This window comes from Passer montanus, unplaced genomic scaffold, assembly GCF_014805655.1.
Source record: "Passer montanus isolate IOZ18808 unplaced genomic scaffold, ASM1480565v1 scaffold23, whole genome shotgun sequence".
Classification (NCBI taxonomy): domain Eukaryota; kingdom Metazoa; phylum Chordata; class Aves; order Passeriformes; family Passeridae; genus Passer; species Passer montanus.
The window spans coordinates 618699-632222 of record NW_024366926.1 but is presented as its reverse complement, the minus strand read 5'-3'; the positions used below and the strand labels follow the sequence as shown (position 1 = coordinate 632222).

Below are 13524 nucleotides of genomic sequence, written 5' to 3'. Positions count from 1 at the left end.
TTGTGGCTTGCAGGTCCTTTCTGTTACCAACAACACAGAATGTGCGAAGCTACTGGAGGAAATCAAGTGTGCACACTGCTCACCTCACGCTCAGAACCTATTCCACTCACCTGAGAAAGGGGAAACTCCTGAAAAAGAACTAATGCTTCCCTACCTGTGCAAAGACTATTGTAAAGAATTCTATTACACCTGCAGAGGTCACATACCAGGTAAAACTCATAACAAAATATGGGGCTAAGGGATGTCCTGATATGTTGATATTGCCTGAGCAGTTATAGATCCAGCTTTTAAACAGGAAAAATCCCCACTGACATCCAGGGGAATTTGCTCAAGCAGGGACAGAATGTCTTCACAGCACATCCTGTGTAAGGAGGTAAATACTTTGAGGGCTTTCTTGCCACCCTCCTGTTGAACTCACCATGAAACACACATGGTTTGATTGTTGTCAAAGGCACCAGAAACTCTTACCTTTGCTGAGATATTATTGTGTTCATTCTAATAATGCAAACAAGCAGCTGGCCATCCAGAAGGCTACGCTAAATGATAGCTTGCTTTAAAATGCAAGAAATAAAAGGTCCTGGCTGTTTGCTGTAGCCTCTAAAAGCTGATGAGTAAAGTGTTTTTTCTGGTTTTGTTACCCTAGAAACTGATGTTTTTTCCACAGTGTTTAAAGCCCATTGAAATCAAAGGGCCCTATTTGATAGACTTCTGTGATCTTTGAATCACTTCCAGCGTGCTGTTAACAAGCAAATTCTTAACTTACCTAACACTTCCTCACTGTAGTCAGTGGAGTTAGCTGGACATAGCCAAAAGCAGAGTTTGCCCTGTGTTTTCTGAGGCAGTCACCAAATGTGTGCTATCACTTGTAACTATATCAACAAAATAACCGCAGAGGATGTCTCTTTTAGAAACACTGTCTTAAGACACTATTATGTTAAATAACATCTTTGGTATTCCCAATAGTAAATTATTTATATGTTTAAGACTGTCATTTTTAAACTATGCTTTTTTCCCTGTCCAAACACTACTTATAAACAATGCCACACAGGAGAAAATAATTAAATAGGTTAAGATTTCTTCTTTTTTTTTTTTTTCTTTAAACTAGCAACACAGACTGGAAAAAAGGACTTGATAATGAGATGAAAAATGATTTTGTGAATAGTCACTTTTAACATATGAACACAGCTTTGTAATATAATATAAACATATTTGAGTAAAGGGGATAGTTTAAGTGGATGGGATTTGGAGGACGGTTTTTTAATTGCATGTTTACAGTGTGTACTTGTTTTCTCTGAAACCCCAAGAGTGCAGGGATTTTTTTGCAGTGTTCTTTTATTGGCTTGAGAAAACATTTTGAATTGACTTACTTTTTCCCTTTACTGTGGTTTAACATGTATCTCAACCCATTCAAATATGAAAATATTATTATTGTCTTTATAAACTAAGAGATGTTTCTAAGGCTTTCTTAAACCAGCTGTTTCTTGCTCTTTATCACATTCCCCAAAGCAAAGCAGAATAGATCATAGTTGCCAAGACTGCCTGCTGAACAGCGATAACAGATTAGATATTCTAAATGTTTGGCCCATATAAGAAGTCAGCACAAAGACATTTTTGACATGAGTTTGTGGCTAATTTTTTTGCAGTGTTCTTTTATTGGCTTGAGAAAACATTTTGAATTGACTTACTTTTTCCCTTTACTGTGGTTTAACATGTATCTCAACCCATTCAAATATGAAAATATTATTATTGTCTTTATAAACTAAGAGATGTTTCTAAGGCTTTCTTAAACCAGCTGTTTCTTGCTCTTTATCACATTCCCCAAAGCAAAGCAGAATAGATCATAGTTGCCAAGACTGCCTGCTGAACAGCGATAACAGATTAGATATTCTAAATGTTTGGCCCATATAAGAAGTCAGCACAAAGACATTTTTGACATGAGTTTGTAGCTAGCACAAATGATTTTCATATTCTGCAAAACTAGACCCTCAGAGTTGTTTTGTGACATTCTGTGTTTATGAGGAAACAATTTATTTAATTGAAAAAAGTGAGAGGGAAAAGAAGGAAAGAAGGAGGAGGTGGAGGGAGGGAGAATGAGAAAGGGCTGAGCAGCACAGGAGCTACAGCCACAGGAACCTCGCTCCTCAGATCAACATATGTGGTGACGAATGACAAATTTATTTTTCTACAAAGTTTGTGTATATGTAAAACTGCTGAAGTGCATCAAGATGTCAAGTGCTTTTTGTGACCACCCAGGTTGCCTTGAAAGATAACCAGATGAAAGCATAACTTTAGCACTGGGCAGAGCACTGTGCTTTGCAGGAAAAGAACTTACATACTTTAGCATCAGTTAAAATAGGATTTTTCCTACATCAATCAGATGCTAATAATTGTTCTAAATACTTTTCCTGAAAGTAGGTTGTACTAACAAAAACTTGTTGCTTGCTTACATCCACCAACAGGATTAATTTGGTGAGTTGGCTGGTACTCATGGTCATGGATATCTATTCTAGCATTTCCCAAATGTATTCATTAAGATTCCCTCTTTTTAAGGAGATGGCCTATAGGATTTTAATACAGTTCCATAATCTTGTACATTCTCAAACATAAGTAATTAAAATAACTTATTTGGGGGTTCTGTTTTCCTTGTGAGACTTGTACATCCGTAATAATATTTATTGCGAAAGAAAGAAAAAAATAGAAAATGTGGAAGCTATGTTTTCAGCTTAGCCTGGAGGATTTTACAAAAGAGTTGAAAATTAACAGGCCCCCAAACCCAAGGTCTCTGGCAATGATTCACTGTGCATTTGTTAAAGTGTCGAATAATTACTCTTCCTCCATTAGGGAGTGCTAATTGTTTCTGAACACCAATACAACAGAGTTTAAGGAAATTGCTGACTACAAAAATAATTTTATCCCTGTGCAAATGAGAAATATTATTAACATTTTAAGACAGCAAGCATCTTTTCTGGGATTGAAATGTTAGCAGCACATATTAACCAAGAAGGCTGAGAAATTATGCATCAGTTTTTTTCATTACTTAGTTTCAAAAATTCATTTATGTTTTGTCTCCTGCAAAGATGAAAACTCTAGTAGATCCTTGGTTAACTCTTTTGAAGACAGCAGTTTGCCCACCAGTTATGACTTTATCAGAACTTCCACTGACTTCTTAAGGAATATTGAGAGAAAAGGTGGACCTTATTCTTTATTCAAGCAGAATTATATCAGAAGCTGTTAGGATTGTGTGGATGAGCAGGAGGGTGTAATGTTTCACAAAGACTTTGAGATTAGAGCTTCTCTGCTTCATTCCAGATAACTGTTCTGATTATTTCTCATCTAATCTTTACTACAAGCCTTGGTTTAAGGGATTATTGATGGAGACACTGGAGTTAAGTGATTTAATGAAGTGTCTTCAGTCAATATGAATTTTAAGTTTTCTCTTTCCATAAGGGAAGACTGGCTAACATTTATTACTAATATAGCTAGTAAAGAAAATCACAGCTGATTCTGCCTTTAGACATAATCAGAAACTTGATCCATGTCATTGGAAGTGGCATATTCTAAGGAACAAACCTGTGCCACAGCCATGGTGCCATCCAAGGACATGGGAGAGATTTTGAGCTATCTGGCCTCCACTGTTTTCATTTGAAGAAATGGGTTCTAGATGATTGTGGGTGAATTCAGATCCAGGCCCAGATCTGAATCCAGACATTACCAGAACAGATGTCTGATAGTATTTTTCAAGCACCAAACAGGGTGTTCCAAAATATTGGAATTCTAAGACATTCTACAACTCACTGAGCACTTCCAGAAGTTCTAACAGGACTGATTAATAGTCAACCTGCAGAAAAGTAGTAGTGGGTGGTAAATTTGCTGCTGGTAACAAGGGCATGAAGGGGATCAACCCTGGCCCTGCCTGTGTGCAGGAACCTGCAGTGTCTGAGCAGGAGAAGAGGGTCATCAGTCACTTGAAAACCAGCTGGAAATGATGTGAGCTACCAGTGGACTTAGTACATTTTGAAACAATCTGTCTGAAATCATGTCTTTGGTTTGGTTTTTACTGGCAGTTGAGAAGAGAGGAGAATGTGGGGTTTTTGTTAACAAATTCACATCTAGCAGTCAAAGGTGCAAATCAGAAAAAAATCCCCAAAAGGTAAAGGCTGCTTTGACACAATGCTGCACTCTGTGCTCAAGGTCACAGCAGAAATAAAGCAGGTGAGCCTGATTTCCAGATGCCCTCAAAGGCACTGCAGGTTTGCTCAGAGGAGTGGATGGTACTCAGTCCTGTGTGCAATGCCAAGTCTTTGACTTGCTGCAAAGACTGAGACGTGTGCTACCGTGGCACTGGAGTTGTGTGTCAAAGAGAAGAGGAAAGACAATGGGAAATCAGGGAATCCAGCAAAGTGGAATTTGGTGAAGATAGGACAGGAAGGGAGATACAGTGTGAGGAACAACTGGCTGCAAATACAAGTGGAGAGAGGAGGTGGGGATCAGCTGGGAGCAGTTTTCCTTTGAAAAGGCTTTTAATCTTGCAATTTATTCCCACAGTGTTTTATAAAGGCGAACACAGAAAGCCTTCACTGTAGCTGCCTTAACTGAAAAGCCTGTCGTTGGATTCTTGTTTGCAAGACAGAAAGTTTAGCATAGAAATGCAAGCCTGTGCAAAATCTGACACTTAAACATGATGTTTAATCATCCTTTGTGATTTCAATTTTCTTTGTTAACACAGGCACCGCTCTGTCAACGCATACACAGCTGGTAGGAAATTTGTAATAATAAGTATGAGTCTTTTAAAATAAATTAGTTAGCACAGAAATTCACACAGGACCAAGGGTTGCAGTCCCTATTACTTTTTTTTTCTTTTTCTCCAAACAATTCTAGTGCTTAGGGGCACTTGTCAGGGACCATTCTTCTGGACACTGTACAAACTCTGAACAAAATGGCAAACTGTACACTAAAGACCTTACAATCTAAGCATGAGAAAGAAGATAATAAATGGCTACAAGCAGATAGGAGTGTAGAAGAAAATGTTTCTCTAAATGTCCTCAGAGAAGCTGTTAGTATGTTAAATGGAGCATATATAAGACATGGAGGGTTTTTTTTCCTAAATTACTATGTTTTTTATAGAACAAAATAGCAAAATTCCACCCTTAACACACAGGTGAAACTGTATTTACAGAGGTCACATTCCTTCCAGTAATGCAACATTTTTCATAGTTGAATTCTAGCTCCACTTTTTTACAAGCATTTCTAATGAAAATGGTCCATAAGCCTTATCCTTTCTAGAATCTGCTGAAGGGTTTGCTAAACAGCAAAAGGCAGCTGCAGTGCAGCATGCACTTTAGTGCATGATAAAATATTTCATGAGGCAAAGGGATTAGTCTTACATACAAGAAAAGGCGTTGTGCTGCTCAAGTGAGTTTGCATCTGATTGTTATTTGAAATGGACATGTTCTGAGTGAACAACATGATCACAACCTGCTCTGGGTTTCCCTGACTAAAGATAACACTCAAGCCAAGAGAAGTTTATCTTTAGTGATTAGTAAATTGTATACTTGGAAAATTCTAGAAATTCTTGGTAATCATATACCTCTAATCTGCTATTGCATTTTTTCAAATGACCCACTGTGCCTAGAGAAATAAATTATTAAAGACAAACCCCTGTATTCTTAAGTCAAATAATTCAACAGTAAGATTTTAGATTACCTTTGATTTTGGCATTATATTTACAAGCCTTGGAATACTACTCTATGATTATATCAGAATTCCTCTTCAGTTGTTCCATTTGAAATTACATCTCCCATTTTCTCCAAGTAACTACTATAAATTAAAAGCAGCTCTTCAGAGATGAAATTTACTGAAGCTCCAAATCATGGTAATTAAACTTTTACACCACAACACACTACCATGTGTTTCCAGATATTATTTTATAGAAATCAAAGACAGGCTTTGTCCTGTCATTTTTTCCAATATTTTTAAAGGAAGATATATATGAAAAGAAGTATAGTTGGGTGGGAAAGGCTTTTCACTCCACAAGAATTCTGGGATCCAAAAAATTTTCCTATTCCACATAAGGAAGAAATTGAACTCTTTCGAAATTTTCCATGAAGAAAGCCACAGAGAGACCACCCCAGGATAGCTAATAAAGTCGTTGTTAGGACATTTACTTGGGAAATGGGAGACTTAGGGTCAAACTCTTGCCTGACAGATGAGGGGCATTGACCTGAATATTCCTCTTCCTAATGAAACACCCTAATTACAAGACATTGGAGTATAGTGATACAAGGTTTGCTGTCTGGTTCTGTCTTTTTCATTTAGACCAGAAGTTTGAGCTTGGACCAGAAACATCATGTTAAGTAACATTTTGTCAAAACTGATAATGTTTCTGAAAAAGCTTTGCTTGTAAGAAATTGGCATTTTCCAACGAAACACAGCTGTCCCTGATCAGCTCTTATTGTACATTGCAAGCCAGAGGTTTTATGGCCAAGATCTATGGATTACTGCATTATTCACAAGTGGTAAAGCCATGCATAAATTAGGCCTCTAATTCCAATTAAGTGCTAATTCTGTGTATCCTATGAGTTATGTCCTGGACTATAGTACATCCTAAGACAGTTGCCAGTAATGCAAACAGGAACGAAGGTAACTTAAGACATATCATCTCGACAGTGTTCTGGTAAAATAGTACGTGTATAACTAGCCAGACTCTGTCCTCTTAGATTTAATACTCCTGATTAAAACCTGGATTGAAATTACTAGAAATAGGTTTGTAAACAGAAATAGTTTTTAATGTCCTTAAACATAATTCAAGAAAGTAATAACCATAGTGGCAGGGTTTTTCTTCAAAGGCTCCCATTTTATCAACTTTGTGTTTCTCTGGGTCTTCAAAGTCCTTCCCATTTTCACCTAAAACCTAAGGACCACCTTTCATCCATTGCAGAATGAGACATATCCCCTTTCCAGGGGATGGGGCTGAGGAAGTACACTTCACCAAGGGACACTGCTCAGCTACTTTAATGCTAGGAGTCAACCAGAGGCCAGCTGGATGTCAACGTGGTGCAGTTTTCAGCACTACTTCCCACTTCTCACCTCTCCAACCAATGTCCTTTGCTGGCACCATTCCACAAAACTTTTACTGCATGTCTTTTATCAGAGTCTTCACTGAGATTTTGACTAGAACTAATCAGTTATTTTTAAAAAGTTAAACAGAAGCTGCTCAAGCTATTTTACAGCAGATACTACACTTGATTGATAGGGTTAAAATTAGGGAGAAGTGCGTCACAGCCTCAACTCTGAACTTTGTCTCTTAATTTTTTAGTGAGTGAACGATTGTGTCATTTTGAATGAAACTTAAGCACACTGAAAATGAGGTTTAATACAAATACAGATGAATAAACTGTAAAAGGCAATGCTCAGTTTGTGTTTATACATTTGTGTTTACTCAGAGCAGACTCTCTTTTTGCAGATAGCCCTTTGTTTAAAATGTCTTTTCCACTATAATCTATTTAAAGATGAGTTTGATGACACAAAACTGCAGACATGACAACACACTAAATATTTGTATGCTCTTTTGCATTTTTAAGGTTTTCTACAAACTACAGCTGATGAGTTTTGCTATTACTATGCAAGAAAAGATGGTGGTGTGTGCTTTCCAGATTTTCCAAGAAAACAAGTGCGAGGGCCAGCTTCTAACTCCCTGGACCACATGGAAGAATACGACAAAGAGGAAGAGATCAGCAGGTTCATAAAGATAAATGCTGTTTAATCTGAAAAAAAAACCCTAGCAAAGCCTGTGGTTTCACAGTGAAACAACTCCGTGTGTGCTCATGCTGAGCAGCTGTGTTTTCCAGATGTGACTTTCTTTTGCTGCTGCTAGTGTACGTCAAAAGAGAAAGTTACACCAGCTTCAGCAGTTCAGTACCATTTGATATTTGCCTTGCTGAAAAGGTGTTAGAATCCTGCTCTGATCCACCCTGTGGATCTTGGTTATTGTCCAGCCCATGGATCATTCATAGTTCTGGGAAATAATCTGTACCTAAATTTAACATTATTAAAAACCTACGAGAAGTTTATTAGTAAAATGTTTATGTTGTGATCTTCAATTTATTTCATTTGTGGGGGTTTTTTTGGTGAAAATAATTAAATTACATTATTCCACCTTAAGTCGTTATTTTAAAATGGATATTAGAATCCAAATTTTATCCAAGCGATGAAATTTACTGTGTTTATTTTATAGTCCAAATTCTGTATTTCTAAATTATTCTCTTCTTTCGCCAACTTTTTCCCCTCCCATTGCTCTACATTTTGGATCTAAGTTTATTTAATGTTCTCTTTTTTGTATGCAGACCACACTTTCCTCAAGGGAAGTTAAAGCTGATTTTCTGTATTATGTGCTTGCATACATTCAAGGAATAATTAATACATTAATGCAAGGGAATAATTAAACATTAATATATTTTAAAATGTTTTATTATAAACCTGTTTTTAATATCATTGCACAACAATAATTTTATCTTTTAGGGACACTGTTGTGTCATGGTTACGAGAAAGAATAAATGTCTCACTATTTCTTTAAATTTCTTTAGAAAACACAAGCACAACTGCTTCTGTATTCAGGAAGTTGTGAGTGGACTAAGGCAGCCTGTTGGAGCAGTACATTGTGGGGATGGATCCCATCGCCTCTTTATCCTTGAGAAAGAAGGATACGTGAAGATTTTCACTCCCGAAGGAGACATACTCAAGGAACCTTTTTTGGATATACACAAGCTTGTTCAAAGTGGAATAAAGGTTGGATTTTATACTTACCTCTACCTTTTTATATTTTAGCATGTATATGGGAGAAATGGGAAGAATATTTTTTAGGTATTAATTAAATTTAAGTAACAAAAAAGAGTAGTGACGAAAGACACCACAGTTCTTTCTGGCAAAGAAGTGAAAACTCATAGTGGGAAGGGAAAACAGCATCTTGTAACTCTTATCAAACTATTTTCTTTCCCTTCACTTCTTCCTCACTTTAAATTCAAAATTAAACCATTCAGCACCAGCATTCCACAGTAATATCTTTGTATTTTCAACCTTTGGGCTCATTTCCATCCCACTGAATTCAGATGAGTTTTGCTATGGCGCCAGGGGGAGCAAGTTTGGCTTAAGGCCTCCCCTGCCCTCCAGATGCTTCTTGATGCCCAGGGAGCTGGACACAGGAGAGGGCCTGGGAATGCTCAGGGATGCCCTGGAGAGGAGCAGGAATGCTCATTCCCTCTTGGCTCAATCCCAATGTAGCACAAGCTTCCCTGGGTGGGAGGCTGCTTTAAAACTGCGTGGGTTGGAGGGGCACGTAAAAGTGACTGACCCTCTAAATTCAGACATGAGGGTTGGTGGGATGAACAGCTTCCTTCCTGTCCACTGGGAACACTTTTGTGGCTGGGGTAGTGAGTGGGGAATGGGCACTGGTGGGAATATGTTGGAAGGTGGAGGTGAGAAATTACATCTAGTTATGGGGTAAGTACCAATGGAAAACTCTTAAGTCTGATGGAAGATATTTTACTTCTGGAATTCTGTCAAGTGTTGTTCCATGTTGATTTCTTGTCACAATTCAGAGTGGTAATGCAAGTAAAATTCAGATATATAAAGACATTTTAAGTTGTAATCAGGTTATGCCTCAAACAGTCAGGACTATGTATCAAAAAGCCTTCAAGGATGAACGTTATATTGACACACTCCTGACAGAGGGATCTTAAATGATAATTGTGACAAACTAGATCTATTTGAAATGCATAGCACATGCTAACTGATAATTTTGTTTCAGCTGTAAGGCAAGAGGCCAATTAGGATAGACTTTTCTGAGCGAAAATCTCAGAGGTTTTTAGTGTGTATTGAAAAATAGAGAGATGAAACATATTGCACATTTTTCAGGAAAAAAACTACTTTATATAATTATGTATTTTACTGAACGCTTCCCTTTCTGCCCCTGAAGATAACCATTATGTTCAAGATATCCAAACAGAATGGACTTATCAGGGGTGTTTTTGAACAGCCATCTAAGGCTGTTTCATATTTCTTAACCAAAAGTTCTGATCACTTGTACTTGTGGAAAACTGAAAGTGACATTTCCACAGAACTGTTATTGATTCCAAAGAAACCTTTATTGAGGAAACTTTTACAGCTGCAACTTAGAGACAAGGCTAAATGGAAAACTGATTTTCCATGCTTCTGAACAAGCACTAACCTGATTGATAAGACTCCCAACAGGTACCCTCAGGATCAGATACAACTTTCAGTTCTGTTTTAAATCTGATCTTTTTTAAAAATCATCATGTAATGCTCTACACTGGATCTGTTTCAACTATAACATTTTGTGTAAATTATTTGATGTTTCTAAGCTAGAAAGTCTAATTCAATTCCCTGAGATAACAGTCCAGTGACTGAGGATAATTGTGTTGCAGTGTTTAATGGAGGCTGGCAAGAATGGAGGCTTTATGTACTTTGCAGAGAAGGAGAAAGGGAATGTGCCTAGGAGCAGGACTCCAGCTCTTAAACAGAAAGAGTAAAGAATTTGTGGAATGAGTACATTACATAAAATAATAAATAAATCAAAAACCCCAAACCCCATATAACCTAAATGATAGTTTTAAAACAAGGGTTCTCAAACATTTTTACATTTATCCTCTGCAGTCTAGTTCCTGTAATCATTGTCCATGGTCCCTTACCCACAAGGATGGGAGATCACTGTGGCAATGGCAGCACTGTCACTACTTGGTAGAGTACTTGGTTTTACTTACCTGTTACACACTTCAGTAGTAGAAATCAGTAGTACTCTGTGGACAGATGATTTTCCAGCAGGCAGAACAGTCAGCAGTTACAAAAAACCTCAACAAACCTCTGTGTAAAACACTGCATCCACTGGCACAGTGCAAACATCATGGAATGTGTCCTCTGTGCTCACTTAGGAACCATGTATAGTGCCAGAATTTGGATGTACACACTTTGAAGAAAACAAGAACCACTCATCTGTTTTCCAGCCTCAGAGCAATAATAGCAAGAAAAGGCAAACAATTTTTTTCCCCTAAAAAGAAGTGTAAAAATTTTCTCTCTTACACTCAAGTGTCTGAAAACAGCCTCTTCTGCTATTTTCTTTTTGTACCTGAAATACAGACAAATACTTAACTCCAGTGACAGTCAAAACAGCAAACATACTTCTTCAGATTTTAGAGACATATTGTACTCAGTAAATAATTAGAATAATGATAATGACAATGCCAATAAGGCAGCTGTGGTTGAATCAAAGGTAATATAAATGAATGCCTCTGAAAAGAATTTTGGACAGCTATCCCATTAAGATATTTATAATACCAATAGATGGAATAATACAGTGGTGGTTGATTTTGTCTTCTTTTTTTAATGACAAGAGGAAATTTAGGAGTGATAAAATCATTACATTGTCATAAAGTAGCAAATCTGTTCCAAAGAATCAACTTAAAACTATCACGAGGCTGATACAACCAGGAAACTGAGGTGATATATTTCCTTCATAAACATAATCCTGGGGATTAGTTTTGCTCTCACTAACATATTTCACTCATTACAGCACTGGCAGTCAGCTAAGGAGAAAGACAATATACAAAAACAGAGGAAGAGAGGTGATTGCATTGTATAATAACAAGTCATGTTTCCCTCCTAAAAAGATGCCTTTTTGTTTCTCTAATGGTCCCTGGTCCCTGTGTTGATGCAATTCATTTGAAGCCCCTAAAATTGCTGTGAGCAACTTTGTAGGGCTTCTTCATGGGCTCTGCTGCCCTGAGCACATCCATAGGATTGTCTGGGCTTGCTTCTTGTCTGTCACTCCTGGGAAGGTCTGTGGATATAAACAGAAAGTAAGTGAGAAGAGTGGTACAACTCTTTGCCTAGGTTTTATTGGTCCATTGGCTTTTAATGTTCATTGAAGTCACTGAGGTTCTCTGCTTGAAAATTGTTGCTGCAGTACAATTACTGACAATTACATGATTTAATTTGAAGGAGTTCAAATTAAAAAGGAGCAGCAATAATTTTATCTGCTGCCAGTATCTCAGAAGGAATTAGCACAAGTGTGGAGAAGCATTTCATAACAGAGATAGATTCCATGAATGGATGATAGTGACTTATGCTTCTTAGTGGCTCTATTCAAGAGAACGTTAGATGCAGGATTCCTGAAGATTTAAAAAAAAAATTTTAAAAAAGCTTAAGAACCAATTTTTCTTTGCACGTCTCCTAATTTCTAAAACTCTTTGACAGCACAGTTAGCAGGAATGCTTTTTTGATCTTCTATTTTTTAACTTAGTTGTTGGAAGTCATGAATGGATACTAATCACTAATTTGCTAATTCAACATCTGTGGCCTTCTCCAAGGCATTTTATGTCACCCTGGCTACATAAGTATTGTAGTGTGTGGACACTTGGCCAACCCCCTCCTGTCACCTCCTCCCCTTGTCAGGAATGTGGTGACAAGAAAAATCCGTGTACCTTGGTCTTGCCTCAAAGCTGAGCGAGGACATGAGTGAGACATGGACCTGTAACTCAAATCTAGACCATGCACCTGGCTCAACTATTTAGGAATATCTAGCCCAGTGTAGTGGAGAAAATACTGATTCCATCTCGTAATATATTAACATACCCATTAATATTGTGAACTACCCTGAGTGTATACAGAAGAAAATGAACCTTTTACCAAAAAAACCTTATATTACACCCAAACTAAAAGTCTGCTTTCTCTGTTTTGGTGATTTACTGCTCCATTGTGTTGTGGTGAAGAGAGCTGTTAGTTGCAGAGCAACATTTTACAGTTCTTCCTTCAAGGTTATGTAGCAAAGACAAATTTTTAATGAAAATATTAGAACCCATTTTTTCTTTGTCTGATTTTCACTGCTGTTATTTTCTTTCTGTTTTAAACTATTGCCAAGTAGAAAAGAGGCAGAAAGTTGAAATGAGAAGCTATTGAACTAATAATGCCATTTTAAGTGGCATTTAAGGAGACCTTAATCAATTTTCTGGAAAGTTTAGACCTGATGTGTCTGAATCTCTTGTCAAAATTTAGGCAAAAAAATTAAAGGCTCCAAAAGTATCATGCAAATATAATTTTATCTAATAATGCTCTCAGCAGGGAAAAAAAAAGTGTTAAAACATTCCAAACACTTGGATTTAATGATTTCCTGAGATGTAACAACGCTGAATATGCTGTTATTACAAGATCAGTCCAGTCACCTGGTACTCAAGATTGTATCTAATTACAGAAAAATAGTCAATGCTGTAACAGTTCTCCAACTTTTCATACTCCTGTGATTGTATTTTATCTTATAAACTGTATTATTTCCTAAGATTTGGGAACCTTTAGGTTAGCATCAATCACCATAAAATGTAGCACAACCTATTACATCAATTTTCACTTACTTTCTTCTCTCCTGAGCCCAAAAACCTGTATTGGTCTAAAATATATTAGTCTAAAATATATTGTTCAGAAGGGAAGGCATCAAGGTACGGTTTGGCAACTACAAAAAAA

General features: G+C 37.1%; 1 protein-coding gene across 1 annotated transcript in view; it reads left to right on the top strand.

Annotated features, from left to right (window-relative positions):
• LOC120502815 (hedgehog interacting protein) overlaps positions 1 to 13524 on the top strand; it is a 75789-nt gene that overhangs the window by 7518 nt on the left and 54747 nt on the right. The window contains exons 2-4 of the mRNA XM_039710680.1: positions 14 to 209; positions 7581 to 7737; positions 8583 to 8784. Coding sequence (XP_039566614.1) covers positions 14 to 209; positions 7581 to 7737; positions 8583 to 8784 — 555 coding nt within the window. The remainder of the gene's footprint in view (positions 1 to 13; positions 210 to 7580; positions 7738 to 8582; positions 8785 to 13524) is intronic.